Source organism: Suricata suricatta, chromosome 10 (genome assembly GCF_006229205.1).
Source record: "Suricata suricatta isolate VVHF042 chromosome 10, meerkat_22Aug2017_6uvM2_HiC, whole genome shotgun sequence".
Taxonomy (NCBI): domain Eukaryota; kingdom Metazoa; phylum Chordata; class Mammalia; order Carnivora; family Herpestidae; genus Suricata; species Suricata suricatta.
Window position 1 is genome coordinate 106,398,350 of NC_043709.1, and position 23,006 is coordinate 106,421,355.

The 23,006-nt window shown below is 38.2% G+C and overlaps 1 protein-coding gene across 3 annotated transcripts in view; it reads left to right on the plus strand.

Moving 5' to 3' along the window:
• The window catches only part of WAC (WW domain containing adaptor with coiled-coil), a 75,661-nt gene that overhangs the window by 19,060 nt on the left and 33,595 nt on the right, over window positions 1-23,006 (plus strand). For all 3 annotated transcript variants that reach the window (XM_029955605.1, XM_029955606.1, XM_029955607.1), the window contains exon 2: window positions 22,517-22,623. In XM_029955605.1, coding sequence (XP_029811465.1) covers window positions 22,517-22,623 — 107 coding nt within the window. The remainder of the gene's footprint in view (window positions 1-22,516; window positions 22,624-23,006) is intronic.

Here is a 23,006-nt window from a genome sequence, read left to right on the forward strand (position 1 = left end):
AGGTCTTTGATCTCAAGGTTTTGAATTCAGGCCTCTGCCCTGGGCTCTTTGCTGGGCCTGAAGCCTACTTAAAAATATATAAAGTTTGTAAGTGAAGTGTAATGTTAATTCCTAAATTTGGCAATTAAACATTTTTTTTTATGTTTATATTTTGAGAGAGAGCTTGCGCACGAGCTGGGGAGGGGCAGAGAGAGAGGGAGACACATAATCAGAAGTGGGCTCCAGGGTCTGAGCTGTGAGCACAGAGCCTGATGCAGGGCACGAACCCACGGACCGTGAGATCCTGACCTGAGCCAAAATTGGACTCTTCACCGACGGAGCCACACAGGTGCCCCCTAAATTTGACAATTTATTTCTGGTGAAAATTGAGTTTTCAAAACACACATATCTGTCGTGAGGCAATATTTATAATGTGTAGGTTTCTGTAGCTGGGGAATGGAATGAGCATTGAGGCTTGGGTGAAACCTGGGTGTGCATTTGTATGGTTGTATGAGCTTCAGTTCTCTTTACATCTTGGTTTCCTCCCCTCCCCCCTTGATTCTCTTAATGCATTATCCTCCCTTATCCCCAATATCCAGTTATTGAGTCTCTTAGATCTTGCCTTTGAAATAGCTTTTGAGTCTGTTCATTTCTTTCTAACTCAGACCCTGATCCTCTTTGCCTGAACTAAGCAGTGGTATGCTGCCCCTTCCTTCCCTGCTAATTCATTCCCCGTAGCACAGCCAGAATCACCTTTTAAGGAAAGTACATTTCTCTTTCTTTATGTAAAAAATCTTTCAGTGTCTTCCCACCCCCACTTAAGATAAAGTACAAATGTTTCACTGAGCAGCTTGCTGCATCTCTTTCTAATTTTCTAGCTTTCCTGTACGCTTCAGCTCTTTGAAGATAAGGAGTTCTGTCGCACATGGGTACATCACACATGCCGCTTCCTCTACGGTATTATCTCTCCTCCAGCTCCTTTGGCCTGGTTAATTCCTTCCTGGCTTTTAGGGTTCAACTTAGAAGTTACTTACTCTGACTTCCCAGTCCCTAGTCTAGGTCACTTAGCACATCTGTTAGCACACGTTAACGCTTTATTTGTGGTGATTATATGGTAGGGTCCAAAACTTGGCTTCTCATTTTCCCCTCCCAAGCCTGCTTTTTCCAGTCTTCTGTGTTTTGTTAAATAGAAAATACAGCCTGTCAGTTGCTCAGGCCAATAATCATGAGCCTCCTAAACTGGTCTTTCTGCTTTCCTACCTTCTAGCTTTTCAGTTTATTCTTCATTCAGCAATCATATCAAGTTACTCCTTTGCTCAGAACCTTCTCGCATGTCCTTAAGACCCAGTCTGATTTGTTACTCTCCCCATTGTTCCTCTGACTATGTCTCTAGATTTTACTTTTCATTTGCTCAGGTTTAACCACAATGACCTTGTAGTTCCTTGAGCATTTTATACACATTCCTGCCTCATAGTCTGTCTTTGCTTTTCTTATTGGGTATCTCAGATATCTTCTGTCATTAAGGTAGCTTGAAAATGACATATAAAATGTGAATTAAGATAAATATCAGAGTAATAACACTGAATTGAATAGAATTATCAAAAGGGTAATAGTGACATCTGTGGTACTATGGTTTTTTACCCAGCCTAGCAACAAATTGTTCAGATGCTTGGTTTCTCATGAATATTTTTTTTTACCTGCCAGAGGACTAAATCTCTAATCTTAAAGACTAAATTCAGTGTGGTAAAGTCTATAGTTTTTTCTTTTTAACAAAAAGTGAACATATACTATCAAATATACTCCCAGTATACTCTTTTTGGCGTTTTTCAGAATACTTTAGTATGCTTCAGAGACACCTATATTCATTATATATTTTTAAAATTTTTTAAATGTTTTTTATTTATTTGAGAGAGACAGCACGAACAGGGGAGGGTCACAGAGAGAAGGAAGTACAGAATCTGAAGCGGGCTCCAGGCTCTGAGCCAGCTGTCGGCACAGAGCCTGATGCGGGGCTCGAATCTACAAACCATGAGATCAGGACCTGAGCCGAAGCCGGATGCTTAACCGACTGAGCCACCCAGGCGCCCCCATTATATTTTTAGAGAAGTGTCATGGCTTTTTTTCCCTTTCAAAGAATCACTTGGAGTGTTTCAATGCCACTCATTCCCACTCAACGATGAACTGACAGAACTTCTACGTGATGAAACCTGGATGTCTGTGTTGGGGCACATAAAAATTTGACAACCACTACTTTATGCTAAAGGAATGATTATAATGGAATAGAGGAACTAAAAATTCCATGGCATGATTAGTGGCAGAAAGTTTGGGATAGACTTTAATTTACGACATAAAATTTAATTTAAATATATTTAAAAATTTTAAAAAAGTTTACATTATAATTTTGATGCTAAGACAACATGGGCTTGCTAAGTATGCAAAGGTACCTTTTTTTTTTTTTCCTGGAAGCAAGAATGAAACATTTTGGGACTGATCGGGATCCAGTAGGAGTTGTCAGTGTCCATGTGCCTTCTAATTCTTAATGACATTTTTTACTTGAGGATTACACTAGAGAACCTTGAGGAATACTCTGATTCAAACCATAGAGACATAACAGTTTGGTAAAGAGAGTTTATATAACCCCCTTTTTCTAGGGAAATACATCTTTTAGTGCTTTGGTTGCACCAGCAAATTTTATGTGTTTGTTACAGTAATTGTGAATGTTTTTACATTAGCACTCAGTTTTTAGTCTGAATGTGAATGGGTTATTTTGGGTTGAGAACGGCTATTTTTCCCCTGCTGTTAGCAGTAGTTTTGTTAAGTGAAAACGTTGTCACTTTAATCCTTTTAGTGTATAACAGTGTTAAGTTGGAGATTGTACTAAACATTTGGGACTGACAGTTGCAAACTTTGGTTATGTTTCTGCGAAGGCTGCTTAAGTCAGAATTGTTTAATTTGAAACAGTCTTCTAGTAAAAACAGGTGGTTATTCCCCAAGATGTTTGGAAATTAGCTATGAGTATCTATGTAATTGACTTACAAACTATTAGGCAGAATTCAAAGCAATTTCAGTGCTGGTGTAAATCATACTGAGGCAGTATATTAATAGTATTATAAAGTTGTATTAATGTCATATATTATGATTGTTACCTATGTAGGGGATATGAAATTGAGAAAGCTCAGTCTTCAGAGAGAAAACTTTATCTCTGTGAAATTACTCATTTTTTCCCCTGCTGCCACTTCACTTTGTTCTCCATGTTATGTGCAGCAGTCTACTTCTATGAAAATAAATTGTAAAAAACTTTCTGCGAGTAGACCAGCGGGTGTAAGTTAGGAATTTTTATTTTTCTTGGTCTTCATTTGCACTTCATTGTGTTAAAGACTATAGTTACATTAATGAAAGCAGTAAAAAAAAATAGCAATTTGCTTCAGAATCAATAAAGTCTAGTGATTTCAAGAACTTCATGGAATCCCAGGGTAGGACTGTTCTGAGGATTAAAAAGACACTGCCAAGAGTAGAGCATAATATTTATACACTGTAGACTTTTTAGTTGATGCAATTGACAGGCATGTAGAAGTCAAGGTTCACTAGAAATGAATTTAGAAGATTTCAAGATTGTAGAGTGAATCTGTAGTAGTGCATTGTATTTGTTACTGTGACAAATGGAATATGTAAGGTAAGAATACATCAGGGAAAGTAATATTTTCTATAAGATACTTAAAAAGCAAGGAGAAATAAGTTGAACATCTACCATGTTAGTTAAAGTCCTGCCTCATAGAAAAACAAAGCTGAAGAAGAGGAAGTAAAAAATAATCTCGGGAAGTAGAGGTTGTTATAAAGAAATGTTGAAAGTAAGGGTTATTGTGTAGAAATGAGGAAGGTAGGCATATTGACTGAGGTGAAGAAGTACGTTCCAGGCAGAGAACAGTGAATGGCAAGGGCTTCACTTGAGAATGTGTTTGGTGTGTTTGTTTGAACAAGATAGACAAACTTTAGGCTATCTTGTTTTGAGGGTGTTTTTAGAGTGATGATTTTTAGGGTGAGGATGTGATAGACGAGAGGTGAGGCCAGGGCAAGATCAAGCAGGGTCTTGTAAGCTTTTGAAAGGATTTGGGGTTTTACTCAGATGAAAAACCATTGGGAGGATATTGGGTGACTTAATCTGTATGAATAAGAGAAGCAGGCAAGTCACTTAGGACACTGATTAGTCGAAAGAGACTGTAGTGGCTTGGATTAGGATGAAACAATAGAAATTTCTGGATGTGTTTTGAAAGAATCAGCAGATAAACCAGAAGTTAAGAATGACTCCCAGGAGTTTTTGCTTATGCATTTGGAAGCTGGAATTGCCATTTACTGTGATTAAGAAGACTATAGAACAAAAGGTTTGTGGTTGGGTAGAATTTTGAGTTTTGTGATTTTGGGTTGTCTTAAATCTGAGAATCCTGTTCAGACATCAAAGGAAGTAGGCAGATGACTGGGTTGGAATTTAAGGAGGAGATTGGGTTGGAGTCATCAGCACATAGAGTGAATTTAAAAACCAGGAGACTAGATTTCACACAGAAAACGAGTAAAGACCAGGGGTCTGCAGCCTTTCTTTTCTGTGAAGGACCTAGGTAAGTATTTTTGACTTTGAAACCATATGGTCTCTTAGAAATGTTCAGCTCTACCAATGTAGCGCATGGAGCCATGGCATTTTGTGAAGGAATGAGTGTGGTCAGATGGTCAGATGTGACTAGCAAAAAGTTTGCACACCTTAGCTAGCAACACATTAAGAGATAGCTGCAAATTTACTTGATGGTACTACCATGTTTAGAACTCAGGGACTTCTCAGACAGTGACTAGCAAAGGAGATTGGGAAGGAACAGAATAGAAGAGAACCTTTAGAGTATCTCCTGGAAGCCAAGTGAAGAAAGCATTACATGATGCTTGTGATGACTTCTGTCTAGGTCTGCCAGTGGGTGGAATAATGTGAGAACTGTTGTCCTAGAAGGTGTGATCTTCAGCATTTTCAGTGGACCTAGGGAATGAAGACCTGATTGGAATGCTTTTAAGAGGATAGAATGCTCCTAAGAGGGTAGAAGAGGTGAAGACATTGACAAACATGGGAATTTTTGCTTTAGAAGAATAGAGAACAGAAGTATGTGTGATTTTCCTTCCTTCCTTCCTTCCTCCCTTCCTTGTCTCCCACTTCCTTCCTCTTCCTCTTTCCCCCCTCCATCCCTCTTTCTTTTTGAAGAGTCATTAAGATATGTTGATATGCTGATGGAACTGATCCAGTAGTGGAAGAAATTGTAGAGGGATCATTGCTGAAGCAGTGTTGAGATTTCGTATACAAAATAAAGGATTGACCTTAGATTGGAGCATTAACCATTCATTGATAATAGGTAAAGAGGGCAGCCTATTACTATTATAGTATATATACTGATTATTCTTTGTCATTTAATTATAGCTGGAGAGATCACTATAGCCCCATCTTTTAAGTTAAACATAGATTATTTGAAACTGTAGTTGCTAAATTGGTGTCCTTAATGCTTTCAGACTGCATCCTTTGGTGCCATTGGTGTTCTGCAAAGGAACCTTCCAGGTCACTGTTAGGAGCAAGAGAAGAGAGACCAATTCTACTTTTACCTATTTTATATATCTGTTCTAGCTAAGATTTGTTTTTGGAAAGAGATTCTTTCTTAAATTTTTAGAAACCATTTGTCAAAATATTTTAAATTCTGTTCATATGAAGTGATAGATGTCAAAGTTAAAGTAATGGAAGGTGGAGATCTGCAGCTCCTCAGAATTGTATGCTTCCCACTTAATTGAAGAAATATAAAGGAAGCCTCTTGTGTATTACCCTTTCTAAGTCCTATTATCCTTTGGACAGGCGCCCCCGACCCTGCCCTGCCCCTTTCCTAGAATTACCTTGATTTTGGTATTTGTTTTTCCCAAGAATTTGTCTTGTTTTGATTTTTGTGTTACCTAAAATGTACTTTGATAGATTTTTTTTTTGACAAAAATTCAGCCAGAAATGAAAAGTTCACCTTTATTTTTTAAATTAAAAAAAAATTTTTTTTTTAATGTTTATTCATTTTTAAGAGCGTGTGAGCAGGGGAGGGACAGAGAGGGAGACAGAATCTGAAGCAGATTCCAGGCTTTGAGTTGTCAGCACAGAGCCTGATGTGGGGCTCAGACACTGGAGTCATGAGATCAGGACCTGAGCTCACGTTGGACACTTAAGGGACTGAGCCACCCAGGAGCCACTAAACTTACTATTTTTAAAAACACCACTTTTTGGAACTCTGTGCTGACAGCTTGGAACCTGGCGTCTGCTTCAGATTCAGTATCTCCCTCTCTATCCCCCACCACTCATGCTGGTGTGTCTGTTTCTATCAAATATAAATAAACATTAAAAAATGAAATTAAAAAAATAGTTCAAAACAGTCTACATTAGGGGATGTGGATATGTTTTAATGAGATTTGACCCTAGGGGGTTAAATAAGGATTGCACAACTTTCAAATTTTTTCATTAGGTGGGATGGTGAGTGAAGTATTATGGCTTCCTCTTCTAAACTATTGCCTCAGAATCTTTTGTGGGTGGGGGTGGTTGGGGAAGGGTTAGTGTTGGAGAATGGGAGAACAGAGAGAACAAAACTAATTGTGATAGACGATATATTGTAGACATTTGAGATGAGTTGTTTTCTTTTTTTTTCTTTTTAAGTTTGTTTATATATTTTGAGAGTATGAGTGGGAGAGGGCAGAGAGAGAATCCCAGGCAGGCTTCACGCTCAATGCTAAGCCCGATCCTGGACTCAGTCTCCCCATTGTGAGATCATGACCTGAGACCTGAGTCAGACGTTTAATTGACTGAGCCACGTCGGCAGCCTGAGTACTGTTTTCTAATGGATTTTCTAAATGTTTTTTCCTCAAGCTCCTTAAAGGCAGTGACATCAGTTGAAAGTCTGATTCAGATAGAGTGATCTCACCTTTTACAGCATGCTTTTTGGTCTGGTACGTGTTGTCCTTGAACATAATAGATGCTGAATAATACAGTGATTTAATGAGAAAATAATGTTATGGTTAATAGTAGTTTCTGAATTTGAATATAACAAGAATATACTTTTAGGAGACAAAGGTAACAAAAGTTAATAAAATTGACAATATTTAGACATTTTCTATTTTTTATTTGAAGGGGTCAGACTAATTTAATATTGGTTTTCTATACCATATGTCAATTATGTTAGTGCATTAGTGACATTGTGGTACAATGAAAATAACATAAAATTAACATTAGGGCAGAGGACTTTAACCTATGTTTGTCTTCTACTTATTAACTCTGTAGCCTTGGGCTCATTATTTAAAATTTTTCTCTGGATTTTGAACTGCAAAATTAGGTGTTTTTACTACCCCTCTCTAAGATTTGCTTGAGGATTAAATGGAATAATGTACCTGAAATTTGTAACAATCCCTAACAAGTGCAAGGTAATAAAAATGTGTTACTTTGGGTTTTTTTTTTTTCTGTTTTGAGTAAAATCTATTTGATTTAAGCACAAAGAACCATATTATTCTTTCAGCTTTATTCTTTTTAAGTAATCTCTTGTTCCTCTATACTTGGGAGGTTCAGTAATACCCACTATTCCTGAGTCTGTTGGGTCTTGATTGCCTTTAGCTCACAATTCTCCATATGCTGCAATGGCATATCATGGGATGACATACTTAGCTCTCCTTCACAGTCCACTGGCCCTGTTAGATTGTTACCAGTTTTACATGCATTACATATGTGTGTTTTATGCAGTGTTAGCACATGAGTAGATTACCATGACTACTTCCACAGTCAAGATACAGCACAGGATCTTGTGCTCATCACAGTAATTTCTTGTGCTTTTTATAGCCACAGCCACTTCTCTCATTCCACTCTTAACCTCTAGCAAGTTAGCTGCTCTCAATCGTTATGATTTTGCTGTTTGAAGAGTATTATATAAATGGAATCACAGTGTTTAACCTTTTGAGATTGTTTTTTAACTCCATATAATTCCCTTGAGAACCAAGGTGGCGTGTATCAGTGATGCATTTCTGTTGTGTTGCTGAGTAGTATTCTATGGTATGATGAACCTCAGTTTGTGTTAACCATTCACTGTGGAAGGACGTTTGGGTGGTTTGCAGTTTTGGGCTCTTACCAACGTAGCTGTACATTCATGTACAGATTTTTGTGTGAAATAACTTTCGTTACAGATGGCTAAGGGTATACATTTGCTGGATCATTTGGTAGGTGAGCTGCTTAACTTGTTTTAATGTTCATTTATTTTTGAAAGAGAGGGAGGGGAAGAGGGAAGGGAAGGAGGGAGGGAGAGGGAAGGAGGCACTGTTGAGTGGAGGAAGGACAGAAAGAGAGGGAGACCAGAATCTGAAAGCAGTCAGGCTCTGAGCTGTCAGCACAGAATCTGACAGTGGGGCTCAAACTCATGGACTCTGAGATCATGACCTGAGCCAAAGTCAGAAGCTTAATCTACTGAGCCACCTAGGTGCCTTAGCTGCTTAACTTTTTAATGACAATTAAAAGTAGGAAAATTTTCACTTAATGGTCATCAGTCATCAAACTGTATTATTATAAATTATTACTGTTGTCAGAATTTAATCACCTCTTGTCCTCTCTCTAATCACATTCTTCTGTAAGTCATTATACAAATCATCTGCATGTTTTTAAGGAAGGGCTTTTAATCATTGGATGCTATTTTAATGTTTCAATATTTGTATGCAATGTGGTGATAGTGAATGTATCAGATTTGCTTTCTTCTATTTTACTCAGAATATAATATAATCAATTCTCCTGGGTCACCTGTGCTTTTATACTCACTGGAATAAATCACTATTCCTTTAATATATTTAAGGCAATTTTTAACCTATCAAACTCTCGAGCTATTGTATTTTCACAAGAGGTACATTTTGCTGCTACTGTTTTTTACGACATTTAAAAATTGTGTACAAAAAGCAGTCACACAGTCTAGAATCAAACGCAGCACAGTGCCAAAACCTACTAAACTGCAGTTGTCAAAAAACTCACCATAGGATAAAATACAGTCAACGTAAAATTACTGGATGTTATTTAATCTGCTTTTGAAGATTTAGGAGATGTAAAGAGGTTGCAGTATACGTTGTAGCCTCTGGCAGGTATCTGTTAATCACCTGGGAAGCTCAAATAAACAAATCTGAAAATTCTTAGTAAAAGGGGTGAGGACTTGGATCATCCCATAGTTTCTTTTGGTAGTTAAGTTTGTGAAACTAAACAAAACTTCAGGGAAGAATGATTTCTATTTTATTCTGTTAGTGTCTTGTACCATCTTTGTTTGGTATTTGCTGTTGTTCAGTAAGTATTTGTCAAGTGAGTACTCCGTGCAGCAGTACTCAGAGGATATAACTGAGTGCCTTTATGAAATAAAACTACAACAAAGGAAACACTTAAAATCTATTTTGAGTAAATTAATATTTGCTGTGTGATGTCATTTGGCCTGAAAGTTTTCAAAATAATCACTTAGTAATCGTAAGCGGCCGTTGATTCCAGATGTTAAGCAGGTGAGTTTAGCTGCATTTAGTGCACACTGCTGTCATAGCAGTACAACTTCTCTCCGTTTTGAGATTTGTTATTTTGATGTTTTTTTATGATTGCCTTTTTTAGTCTGTGTTGATCTACTAACCCCACCCTGCCCCCAAGTTATGAGTGCTTTAGTTTTTGAATTCTTAAACATTTGATAACATCCTACTATTGATACTTATAAATGGCATCTTGGTTAGAAAAGTAATTTTCTGGGTCCCATCCATTTTTCTCTTAGGACAAGACTTTGTCACTTTGTATTCTAGCATTTAGGGTTTCTATGGAGAAGTATGAGGCCAGCCCTTTTTTGTTTGTTTTATAAGTGACATGGTTCTGCTGCCTGATTGCTTTAAGAATTCTTCCTTGGGGCACCTGGGTGGCTCAGTCGGTTAAGCGTTCAGCTTCAGCTCAGGTCATGATCTCATGGTTCTTGGGTTTGAGCTTCGCTGGGCTCTGTGCTGACAGCTCACAGCCTGGAGCCTGCTTCAGATTCTGTGTCTCCCTCTCTCTGGCCCTTCCCCTGCTCGCACTGTCTCTCTCGGTCTCTCAAAAAAAAAAAAAAAAAAAAAAAGCTTCCTTTATGCTTAAAATTCAGCTTTGCCAGACTGTGAAGGAAAATAAAATGTCAATTCTTAATTGGCTTTTTATTTTTCCTGCTATACGGCAACCCCCTTCATTCAATTTCTGGAATGAGATGTTCCCTGTGTCTCAGAAAAACCTTTTCTTTTCCTTTTCTCTTTTTTCTTCTTTCTTTCTTCTTTTTTTTAAATACTTGAGTGTTCTATTTTCTGATATCTTCTTCAGGACCTCCAGTTTCATTTATGTTGGCTTCAGTTTTTATCTGTAGCATTTTATCTCTAATTGCTATCATCTCTGTTGTTTGTTCTTCTCTGCTTTGTGTTATTTTTCAGATTTGTGTCCTGCTTGTGGTTGACATCACTTTCAGCAGTGTTGATTTTTTTCATTACTTCCAATGTTATATTTGTTTCTTTGATGATTGCATCCTTAACTTTTTCACCTCTTATTTCTTCCGGCTCCCATACACCTTTATTGTATCCTTTTATTTCTTGTTTTGCTATTGTTTCATAAAATTCCTGTTCTTTGTACTTGGAGACAGAACAGAATTTATCTAAAAGCTACTGGTTTCTTGATATTTTTTCAAAGTACTTTCTTCACCCTACTAATGTTGTATACCATTGCTTTGGTCTCTGCTTAAGTTCTGTGTAGGATGGTTTCTGTGTACTTGAGTGAATTTGAGAGAGAGAGAGGGAGAGAGAGAGAGAGAGAGAGAGAGAGAGAGAGAGAGAGTGTGTGTGTGTGTGTGTGTGTGTGTGTGTGTGTGTGTAGTGTGATTCATTTCTCTTCAATTCAGTTTCTTATTCTCCTGGAAACTACATTAATTGTATCCTTAGAAGTTGGTTATTTATAATCTGCTTGGCATTTAGGGAAAGGGGTATGGGAATGTCTTTTGGGAGGAGAGTGGTAATATGGGTAAGAGCAGTTCATTCTGTTTTCCTGAACCCACACTGTATGTGATTAACACTTTTCAGAGCTCACTTTGGGGTCCATGCAAAGGTTTAGCATAGCAAGGCCCTCCCTTCTCTGTTTCAGGTAGTTCTATACTTAATTGGGGCACAAAGTCAACAGATGGGCCAAATGACCTTTCCATCCCAGCTCTTTTGCCTGCTGTAGTTTTCAAAATATATATCTTAACAGACTTTAGGGGACCTGGGTATTGGTCTTTAGTGCTTTTCTGTACTGAGTGTGGATTTAATTTTAATTTTCTCTTGAAACCATCTGTCAGTACCAGTTGTTGGGTTGTGGCCATTCCATTGTTGTATTGATTAAATTTTGTGCCCCTTCCCCCCATGTTGAAAGGTTTTATGAAGGGCAAATATAGAAACCTGCTTATGTGGTCATCCTTCTGAAAGTCTGCCTTTAATGTAATTTTCATTACCAAATTTTTGTTTTGTGTAAATCATTTGAATCATTGAATAACTGGCTTTTAAAATCAATTTGGAAGTAGTCTTTCTTTCTTTTTTTAAATGTTTATTCAAATTGAGAGAGACTGATAAGAGCACGAGCAAGGGAAGAGCAGAGAGAGAGGGAGACATAGATTCCAAAGCAAGCTCCGTGCTCCCAGCTGTCAGCACAGAACCTGACGTGGGGCTTGTGAGGTCATGACCTGGGCCGAAGTCAGACACCTAACCAACTAAGCCACCTAGGCGCCCCTGGAAGTGGTCTCTTAAGATGACTCTTTGTGGTTCTTTTCAATGTTAAGTATTGCTGACTCCGTTTTTGTATGGGTTGAGAAATTCCCACACCTAGGTAAATGGTAACTAGAAGAGATAAACCTTTCTCTGATTGGATATTAGAATATTTGCGTGCGGTGTGGAGTATAATGTTGCCATTAGAAACGATGTAGTTAGAACCACGTTTTTATTGAGTGAAAGTGTTTATGGATATTTAGGGGAAATCCACATGTTAAACTAAGTAGTGTGATTCTGTCTTTGGGTACTATATGTGCATGTAGAAAACGTAAGAGGATAAAATTATTTTTCCAGATGTTTTTCTATATTCTGAGTATCATACTAATACCTGTTACAGATAAGTTATTGCAATTATTTTAAAGTAAAAAAAAAAAGACTTGATTGGGAAAGTTCTTGGTATTAAAAGATATTGGTGGTAAATGATCCATATGTAAAGATAGCCCTTTTTTAAAAATTTTTTAACATTTTATTATTTATTTTTGAGAGAGACAGACACAGTGTATGTGGGGGAGGGTCAGAGAAAGAGGGAGACACAGAATCCAAAGCAGGCTCTAGGCTCTGAGCTGTCGGCACAGAGTCCGATGCGGGGCTTGAACTCATGAGTTGTGAGATCATGACCTGAGCCGGAGTCTGCTGCCCAACCAACTGAGCCACCCAGGCACCCCAAGCTTGCTTTTTTTTTTTTTTAAAATACATCATAGTAAGCAACATTTACATTTGCCTCTTAATGTTTATAAAATTGGTTTAGGCAGTGTTTTCTTTTCCCTTATTAAACACCCATTTCACAGTTGGAGAACACCTAGATACAGTGTCCAATTAGGTTACCAGTGGCTGTATCTAAGACTGCAGCCCTGTCTCAACACAAAGGCAGGATGACTTAGCAGCAGAAACAGATCGAGTTTTGGAATAAATGTTGTCTGTGCGCATGTGTCTCCACTAAGAGACATGTAAGAGCAACGTTAAAAATGTCTAACCTGAGGCTTCTGGGTGGCTAGGTTAAGCCATGACTCTTGGTCTTGGCTCAGGTCATGATCTCGTGGTTTGTGAGTTTGCACCCCACATCGGGCTCTGTGTGGACAGTCACTGGCATGCTTGGGATTCTCTCTCTTCCTGCCCCTCCCCTGCAGACACAAGCTCTTTCACTCTCTCTCAAACTAAATAAACTTTTAAAAAGAAGAGAAATTCTAACTTAAAGTTTTACATGTAAGGGAAAACCCAATGTTTTCTTTGAGGTTACTCTGCTGTAACATGCTGCCTTTTTCAATACCTTGTAATTTTGGGAAAAGCACTTTTCCAAATTATATAATGGTGTACATGTAATAGAAGGGAGGAGCGTAGAATAAGTTTTTACTAATATGTATGAATTATACAGTTTCAGTGGGTGTTGGCAGGTAATGAATGTCATCTTAACATTTTTTTTTAACTGGGTCAAATTAGTTACATTTAATAGGTGAAGTTTATATACTTACATATGACCCACAGGATTTGTTACTGCTTTCTGACAGCTAATCTGCGGAATTTATCTCTATCATTCTTTTTTTTAATGTTTTATTTATTTTTGAGAGAGAGACAGTGGGAGTGGAGGAGGGTCAGAGAGAGAAGAAGACACAGAATCCGAAGCAGGCTCCAGGCTCTGAGCTATCAGCCAGACCCCAGTGCAGGGCTTGAACTCATGAACTCTGAGATCATGACCTGAGCTGAAGTCAGATTCATAACCAACTGAGCCACCCAGGCGCCCTGTATCATTCCTTTTTAAATGATACTGTATGGAGGCTATAGGTTCCAAGAATGGGAGTGGGCATGTCTTCAATCCCCCATTACCCCATTGCTTTAAGAGAGTATCCTGTTTTATGTGTTGGACTTCTATTTGTGCATTTGTTTTATTTTAGTCTGCCGACAGACCCAAGCGCTGTTACAATTATAGGAATTCTAGCTGTGACATGACAGGCAGAGTCCCTGTGTTCAAGAAGTTTTTCTCTCCTAGTTGAAGAGGCAGACAATATGAAATGGACAAACAGGATAATCTCATATTGTGATTTGTGCTATGAAGGAAATAGTGATTTGAAATGATAATGGAATGAGGCAGGAGGTGGTCAGGGAAAGGCTCTTTTAGGGGGTAACTTGTGAATTGACAGGAAGAGCAGTAAGCCATGTAAAGAATTCTGTGGTGGAAAAAAAAGAATTCTGTGGCTCAAAGTTGGGGGAAAATACTAGGCAACTATTTCTTTGAAAGAATTTTCTTTAGTTTTATGGTGTTATTTTTCATGATGCACCCAGCATTATTCAAAAGCTTTGGGGGGAAAACCCAGAAAATACTCAACAGTTCTTAATTATTTTGAGAGTTTCTTGTCCAAGAGGTAAACTCTGTTTTTCCCTTAGTTTGGTTTCCAAGGCTTTTCAGTAATGTTTTTCTTACACCCCTTTTAGCTCATCTGTAGGAACTTCATGGTCCTGTCCCACTGATTTTACTCCTTGCCCTCTGAACCCTTGTCATTCCATGCTTTCCTACTTTTATGCCATTTTTCATATTGTCCTTCTTGACTGAAGTTTATTCTTCATTTCATTTTATCCAGTTAAATCTTTTTTCTTGTTAGATCTTTGTAATTTCCTTTACAATCTTAATATAACTGAGAGTTGTAATTGTGTGTGAAACATATGAGAGTGATGCACATACTTGAAGATTCCTTTTTCTTCATTTTCTGATCAATTTTAGATTGAGGAATACCACAAGGCTTCCAGAGTTGAAATTGATTACTACTTGCTCAATTGATCACAGTCAGGAGGTAAAATTACTTGGAGATACCTAGACATGGCAGGACCTGCTTCTCTTTCTCCTTGTTTGCAGTCTCTCTCTACAGGCATCAGCTTGGAAAAGGATAGGTTACAACTACACTGTCTCCTACCACCCTTCAGAATCTTAAGATAAATTTTCCTAAAACTGTCATTTTTTTCATGCTAACCTATTCCTTTTTCTTTCAAAGTAATGCTTTCCTTAGACTAATCATGTAGTTAATAGAAATACAAGAAAACAGGACAATGTGAGGTGTAATCTAATTATACTCCATAAAAATAGCTGGTAAGGAGTGATGTGTGTTATGAGAGGGGGCTTGTTTTAGGTTGGAGGGTCAAGAAGGGCGTTTCAAAGGTTGTGGCATTTAAGCTGAGACCGAAGGATGACCAAGAAATAGGCAGATGAAGAATGGGAGAGAGAGGTAAGGAGATAGAATGTGTGAAGGATCTAGGGCAGGAAAGAATTGGGCATGTGTTCAAAGATTTGAAAGTGGCCAGGATAGCTCAAGTGTAGTGAGCAAGGTATGGTAAGTGCTGCAGAATAAGGCTGGAAGGGTAAGTAGAGCCAGAGAAGTTGAATGGCTTTTCTCTGTGCCACCTGTCATGATTGGAGATACAGAGACTGTTTTGAAATGGAGACTAGAATGAAAGTGGGAGAGCAGTTAGAATACTACATTGAACCAAGTGAATTTCTACTGGAGTCCCTAAGAATGAGATCCTTACTTCAAGATTAGTTCTACATCCTGTCATGCTGTTTGTTTTGTATGGTACTGAATCAAGTGCGTGAGATCACTGAAGAGTCCAGCGTCCTGTGTTAATAGCTTTTCTAAACAAGTAGAAGTAATTCTACGTACTGTTCAAACAGTATCTTATTTGACAGGTGAAGATAATCATAGAAGGTGAGTGACCTCCTCACTTTTATTTATTTGTTTATTTATTTTTGAGAGAGAGAGAGAGACACAGAGCACGAGCACGGGAAGGGCACAGAGAGAGGGGGAGATACAGAATCTGAAGCCAGCTCCAGGCTCCGTGGTGTCAGCACAGAGCCTGACACGGGGCTTGAACTCAGCAGCTCTGAGATCATGACCTGAGCCGAAGTTGGACACTTAACCGACTGAGCCACCCAGGTGCCCTTCCTCACTTTTATTTATTAAGGCAGAGGTGAAGTCTGGACTGAAGACCATATTTACCTGATTGAGTGCTGTTTTCCTTGAGTGGTTCTCAATTTTAAATGTCTTTTAAAAAATCAAAGTTTAATTTGCATACCGTACCGTTGCCACCACCACCCCGCCAGTAGCAATCACTCCCCATTTCTTCCCTTCCCTACCCACTCCCCAACCACTGATATGTTTTCTGTCTTGATAGATTTTTCTGTTGTGGACATACTATTACATATGGTCTTTTGTGACTGGCCTCTTCCAGTAGTGTTCCATAGTGTTTTCATGGATCATAGATGTGGTGTCATGTATCAGTACTTAATCCCCCCCCCCCCCCAGATTAAAGTTTCTTTACTTCAGTAATTCTTAAATCCTTTAAAGTACATTTAAATTTCCTATGAGAGAATTTCATATACCCTTTTCCCAGATTTACGTGACCATGTGACATTTTTTATTCAAAATATTTCTTAGGATTCGAATTTAAGAAATGTTGAATTAGGGATTCAATTATGGTAGGTTTTTTTTGTTGTTGTTACAGTTTTATTGATGTGTAATCCACCTCCTGTACAGTTCACCAATTTAAAGGGTGCAGTTCAGTGGTTTTTAATATACTCCCAGTTATGCAACTGTCACCACAATCCATTTTAGAGAAATTTCATCACCCAAAAAGAAACCCTATAGCTTTCACCTTGCCCCCAGTCTTAGGTGGCCTGTCTCTATAGATGTGTCAGTTGTGGATGTTACCTCCAAGGAATCCTACAAGATAGGCTTTTGTGACTGGCTTCTTGGACTTAGCATAACATTTTCAAAGTTAGTCCATGTTTTATGTTTCAGCAGTATTTTATTCATTTTTATTGCTGAGTAATATTCCCTATTTTATTTATCTGTCAGTCAGACATCTGGTTTGTTCCTTTTTTTAAAAAAAAATTTAAATATTTGTTTATTTTTGAGAGAGACCAAGTGCGAGCAGGGGAGCAAGCCAGACGCCCCTACTTTACCTTAGATTAATGTCTAACCTAGCAAAGTTTCTTAAAAGGCTGGATATTATTTTAATCTTGTAGGCCTCACAGTCATTGTCACAGTTAAAGAGAAAAAGTAGCCATACAAAATACTTAAATGGTTGGCTATCACTGTGTTCTGATAAAACTAGTGATGAAAACATGTATCCCAGCAGGTTGTATTTTGTTGACCCCTGGATTCTAGTCTGATATTAGCATCTAATCAAATTAATACATCTCCATTTCATATCTGCTTTTGGTTAAGCACTGGGTGAGAACAGTTTGCTTAAGCATAGATAGACCTATAACCCTTTTATTCCACTCCCCACCCTACCTCTAAACCCAAATAATTCTCAGTAGTATCCTTTTCTTAGAAGTCTCTAAGACTTGCTTGGGGCGCCTGGGTGGCTCAGTCAGGTTAAACCTCCGACTTCAGCTCAGGTCATGATCTCACGTTCGTGGGTTCAAGCCCCACATCAGGCTCTGTGCTGACAGCTCAGAGTCTGGAGCCTACTTCCAATTCTGGCCTCCCTCTCTCTCTGCCCCTCCCTGCTCATGCTCTGTCTCTCTCTGTCTCAAAAATAAATAAAAAACATTTTAAAAATTAAAAAAAAAAAAGACTTGCTTCATCAGTCCTAATTTTAATTTCTTATGGTATCAACTAGTCCATTTTATCCCACTTATCCAGAAATCTTACTTTTCTCAGATGTTTTAAGTTGTAAGCACTTTTTGGTAATATACAGAGAGCATAAAGGGCACCAGATCATATAAACAGCTTTGGCTTCCATTATCTTCCTGGGCCAAACTGCATCCATAAGACTGTCTTTCATCAGAATATATACACATACATACATACATACATACATATATTTTTTTCCTCACCAGCGTATAATCTTTCTTTGTGCACTTAAATAATCACTGGATAGAATATTAAAATTCTGAGTTTAAGGTTTAGGAATCTTTGGATATATTATCACCCACAAATCATTTATTCTTTCTGTTAGGGTTAGACTGTGCATCATACTGCTAATAAAAATTTGTATTCCGGGGAGCCTGGGTGGCTCAGTTGGTGGAGTGTCCAATTTTGGCTGGGTTCATGCATTCGAATCCTGTATTGGGCTCTCTGCTGTCAGCGTGGAGCCCACTTGCATCCTCTGTCCCCCCTTTCTCTGTACCTTCCCTGTTTGCTTGCTCACTCTCAAAAATAAATACACATTAAAAAAACAACGAACTTGTGTTCTTAATCCTGAAACAAACTCACTGTAGGGCAAGATACAAAAATTCATGTGAAGTTTTAATATAAAAGTGAGATTTCGAAGAAATTTGTGATGTGTAGTGCTTTCTATATAGGTACGGAAAATGTAGGTCTGAAAAATCATAACCACCATCATTAACTGTGGTGCTAGGTAGGGTGTGTATCATCACTTTACTTTTCTACTTGTATGTTACTTCAGTTTGGAAAGAACTGCATGGAGAAAGGAAAAAAAATGTGTTGGAAGTTAATATGAATTGTAGCTTTTATTATAGAGAGCTAGCTTTAACTTAGTATAACCATGTTATTCAGGGGTAAATCTGCGCTGCCTTCAGTTCTTAAGCACATCCTTCTAATTGCCTACCATATCATATCAGTCTTTTTATAAAACCTCTTTCACTTAGTTTTGAATTCTGTTTAAGAATGTCAGTTTATTTTTAGTCCCTTACCAAAATATCTGTGTCTTAATCTTGCTTCTCACTTCTGTTCTAAGTTTCAGTTGTTTTGTTAAGTGGTCTAGATAAATCTATTTCACAGGATGTAGACTCTAATCCCTATTGAAAAAGTCCTGTCTCTGAAAGTGTCTTCTCTCTTAACAGCTGATTCAGTTTTCTCTGGTTTCTAAAGTCTTAGACTAGTGTGCCTCATGCTTGTGGTTTTTGATGATTATCTTATGCCCTCTGAAAACACATATACCAAGCCTAATAGCTAATACCATCTGTGTCAGACTTGTGGAAGTACACTGTTTCTTCAGAGTCAGGAGCTTAACTTACTGGATGGTTGTCAATTTTTTAATTTTTGTTAATAGTAACAATAACATTAAAGTGGAGTGGGTTCCTGGATTTTAACTTCATGGGAAAGGAGTAGACCTCATTCTTAATATACCTTCTGTTTATTTTTTTTCAAGTTTGTTTGTTTATTTTGAGAGACCAAAACTGCACAAGTCAGGGAGGGGCAGAGAGAGGGATGGAGAGAATCCCAAGCAGGCCCTGCACTGTCAGCATGGAGCCAGACATGGGACTCAAATTCAGGAAGCCCGTGTCATGACAACCTGACGCAGCTAAGCCACCCAGGTGCCCCAACTAACTTATGTTTATAGAGCACTTCACTTATCGTGTCTTTTCAACAAATCTTTCGTGTGGCACTTTGATTTCATAGATTTAAGCATAGATCGTCTTGCTTAAGAATATGTGAGAGTAATGTCAGGGCATCTAATACAGGCTTCTTAAAGGATTATTCTAGGGGGCACCTGGGTGGCTCAGTCAGTTGAACATCCAGCTTCAGCTTGGGTCATGATCTCCTGGTTCGTGGGCTCGAGCCCTGCGTCAGGCTCTGTGCTGACAGCTAGTTCAGATGTGCCTGAGCTAGCTGTCAGCCTGGAGCCTGTCTTCAGATTCTGTGTCTGCCTCTCTCTCTGTCCCTCCCCTGCTCGTGCTGTCTCTTTCTCCCCCCCCACACACACACATACACACACACACACACACACACACACACACACACACACACAAATAAAACATTGAAATATATATATATTTATATTTAAAGGATTATTGTAGGATTCATTTTAGTCTTTAAAATTGGCCTTGATTTCCTTCGTTGTCAACATTTTTGGAAATTTCGTGGGAATCTCAGCTCCACTATGGATGTATAAAAATGACATTCTAAGTATATTAGTTCTCTTTATTTGTAAACCTGACTTTATTTTTAAGAAAGTATGAGTTCTAAAAAGTACAAATCTTGGCATCGATCTGATTTTTCCTACAAACCTTGGGAGTATTATGTTTTCTTTGTAACTGAGTGTGTTGGGGCTAAGAGGCTCACAGGACCCAGTGTATAATTATTACCATGGCTATAATCTGTTACTGTGAAAGATACAAAGCATAGTCGAGTAAGGGAAAAAGTATGCAGAGCAAAGCCTGGAGGAAACCAGGTGTGGGTCTCCAAGAAGTCTTCAGAAGAGTCACCCAAGACATGCTTCATTCCTTCAGCGGTGAATTGTGACAATACATGTGAAATGTTGACTACAAAGGAAGCTTATACGAGATTTAGTACCCAAGATTTTTTTATTGAATTTGGCTTGTTACAGAGGCACCTCTCCCTAGCATGTACCAAAAATCTGGATTCCCAATAGGAAGGCATATGTTAAGCATAAACCATATTGCATGCACAAACAGCTTAGGCCCAGTGAGCAACTGTCAGCTGTTGAGGGAGCTCTCTAGAAATCTAGGTTCCCGCATGTCAGCCAAGGGCCACTGTGTAAGTAGGCTTTTCTAAGGATAGCAGTCTGATAACTTCTCTGCACACTGAATTAATCTTGACTGATTTCATCTTGATAGTGTTTACACTGAAGGATGTTTTGCCAACTGTATTGAAGTTTAGGGTGTTAATATAAACACATGCCATACAGCAAGATAAAATTAAAAATAAGTAGATAATGAAGTCATCAAGCAGTAGCCTTGTTGAGAAATCTCTTCTGTTCTACTACAGTACTCCCATTTTTCCAGGTTCTTGAGTAACCTTTTGTCTTTTGTCACATCACTAGCTTTTTTGGGTCCTAGGGAAGCCAGAACGAGATCCAAGTAAACTGGCCTGTATCCAAGGTTAAATGTTGGTCATTGCCTTTACTCTTAACCATACTTTTCTTCATTCCAAGTGCATAGTGCTTGTTTATATTATGCAAGGCAAGGTTAGAGTCTCCCACCTTTCACTTCTAATAGAGGTGACCTCCAGATCCGCTTCTGAATTCCTGGTTCTGTGTAGATCTGCTGACCATTTCCACTTGGATATCTTAAAACTTTCTAGTCTTCTTCTGCCTGTCCCAGTTCACTTTTTTATCCACTTTGTTTCCCCTGCTGGTATATAAATAGTTAATATGTCTACTAATAACAACTGGTTTTAACTGCTAATTCCTAGACCAATCAACCATTTATTTATTTTTAATGTTTTTTTTTTAATTTATTTTTTGATACAGAGAGAGACAGAGCATGAGAGGGGGAGGGGCAGAGAGAGAAGGAGACACAGAACCGGAAGCAGGCTCCAGGCTCTGAGCTAGCTGTCAGCACAGAGCCTGACACGGGGCTCGAATCCACAAACCTGAGATCTGACCTGAGCCGAAGCCAGAGGCTTAACCGACTGAGCCACCCAGGCGCACCCCCAATCAACCATTTAAATTACTCTTCCCACTTTTTTGTTCATTATAGTGTAGACTCCATACTATTGCCAGTGTAGTTTATTAAAATAAAAGTTGAATTATGGTACCTTGTTGCTGAAAACTAAACATGTGGAATGAAATTGAAATATTAGCAGTTGGACTTTTATAGTGAACCTTTTTGTATTTATTTAAACAGTGTTTTTGCAAGTTATTTTTATATGTTGGCTTCAAAAAAATTTAAAAAAAAATTTTTTTTTTTTTTTTTTTTTGAGAGCAAGACGGGGAGGGGCGGAGAGAGGGGAGACACAGAATCCAAAGCAGGCTTCAGGCTCTGGGCTGTCAGCACAGAGCCTGTTGTAGGGCTAGAAATCATGACTCCTAAGATCATGACTGAGCTGAAGTGGATGCTTAGCCAACTGAGCCACCGCATGCCCAGCCTTTTTTTTTTTTTTTTTAAAGGACCGTAAACACTTATCTTTGTAACTGAGAAAGGAAACACACATCCTAAGATGTGTGGTTTGTTCATAAAACTTACAAGTAAATGAATTACTTTAAAACAATTTCTAGGTCGAGTTGGTCCTGTTATTAGGGGATTTAATAACATTTCACCGTCTTGAAACAGAAGTACTTTCCCTAAGATTTAACTTTTCTTGATACTATTTTAGTTGAAAAAGTGGCAGAACTATTTAAAATAAAGTTGTAGAGGCTATTTAAGAAATTGAAAAATAGGGGTGACTGGGTGGCTTAGTCAGTTATAGTGTCCCACTCTTGATTTTGGGCTCAAGTCCTGTCTTGTAATTCTTGCGCTTCAGCCCCACATCCCCACATTGGGCTCTACTCACAGTGCAAAGTCTGCTTCTCCCTCTCTCTGCCCCTCCCCCCACTTGGGTGCATGCTCTCAATAATACATAAATGTTCAAAAGAAAATTTAAAAAGGATTGAAAAATAGTTGCAAAAACATACTGGATATTTGTGACTGTTTAGTTGTGTATCGATTGAAACTTTGTGACTTTTCTCTTTATGGTTGTGGTTCTGTCTGTCCCTAATAAAACTTATTTTAAAAAACCCAACAAGTTGCTAGAAATGATACAGATTAGGTTTTGCTCATATAATAGATATCTAATAGATAACATTTTTCCGTAGGCTGTCAGCCATGTAAGATATATGCTCTTCAAGCCACATCTTTAGTTGGCTCACAGATACTTAATATGCAAGAAGTATGAATATATATTTCTGATGCTTATAAAATGATTTAGGGTTACACAGTGATCTTTACTATGGTAGAAGCCAGTTAAAATTAAACATGAAATACGACTTATAATTCACTTTGCTCTTTGTTTCTTTTAAGGGACCAGTTACTCTCCACAAGAAAATTCACACAACCACAGTGCTCTTCATAGTTCAAATTCACATTCTTCTAATCCAAGCAATAATCCAAGCAAAACTTCAGACACAGTAAGTATACAAACATGATCACTTTTGGTTTTGGGTTTTTAATTTATGGCCCTACCCACTGCCATCCCCATCCCCACCCCTCCACCAAGTCTTTGTGGTTGTTAAATCTATTGTCGTCGTCCCCCCATAAAAGTTGACCTTTTTAAAAATGTATTTGAAGTAATTAGCTTACCTTTTTAGGAGAATTGAGAATACTCAGGAGACACTATTTTGGTATTTCATCATTTTTACTGTACAGAGTAAAATCTTACCATTGCAATATCTGTATATACAGATCTGTACATTATGAAACTTCTATAGTTACCTAAAGTGGTTTAACTTGAGCTTACTCTCCTTCTATAATATGTACACATCTTACAGTATCTGTTTAGAGCATTTCCTGT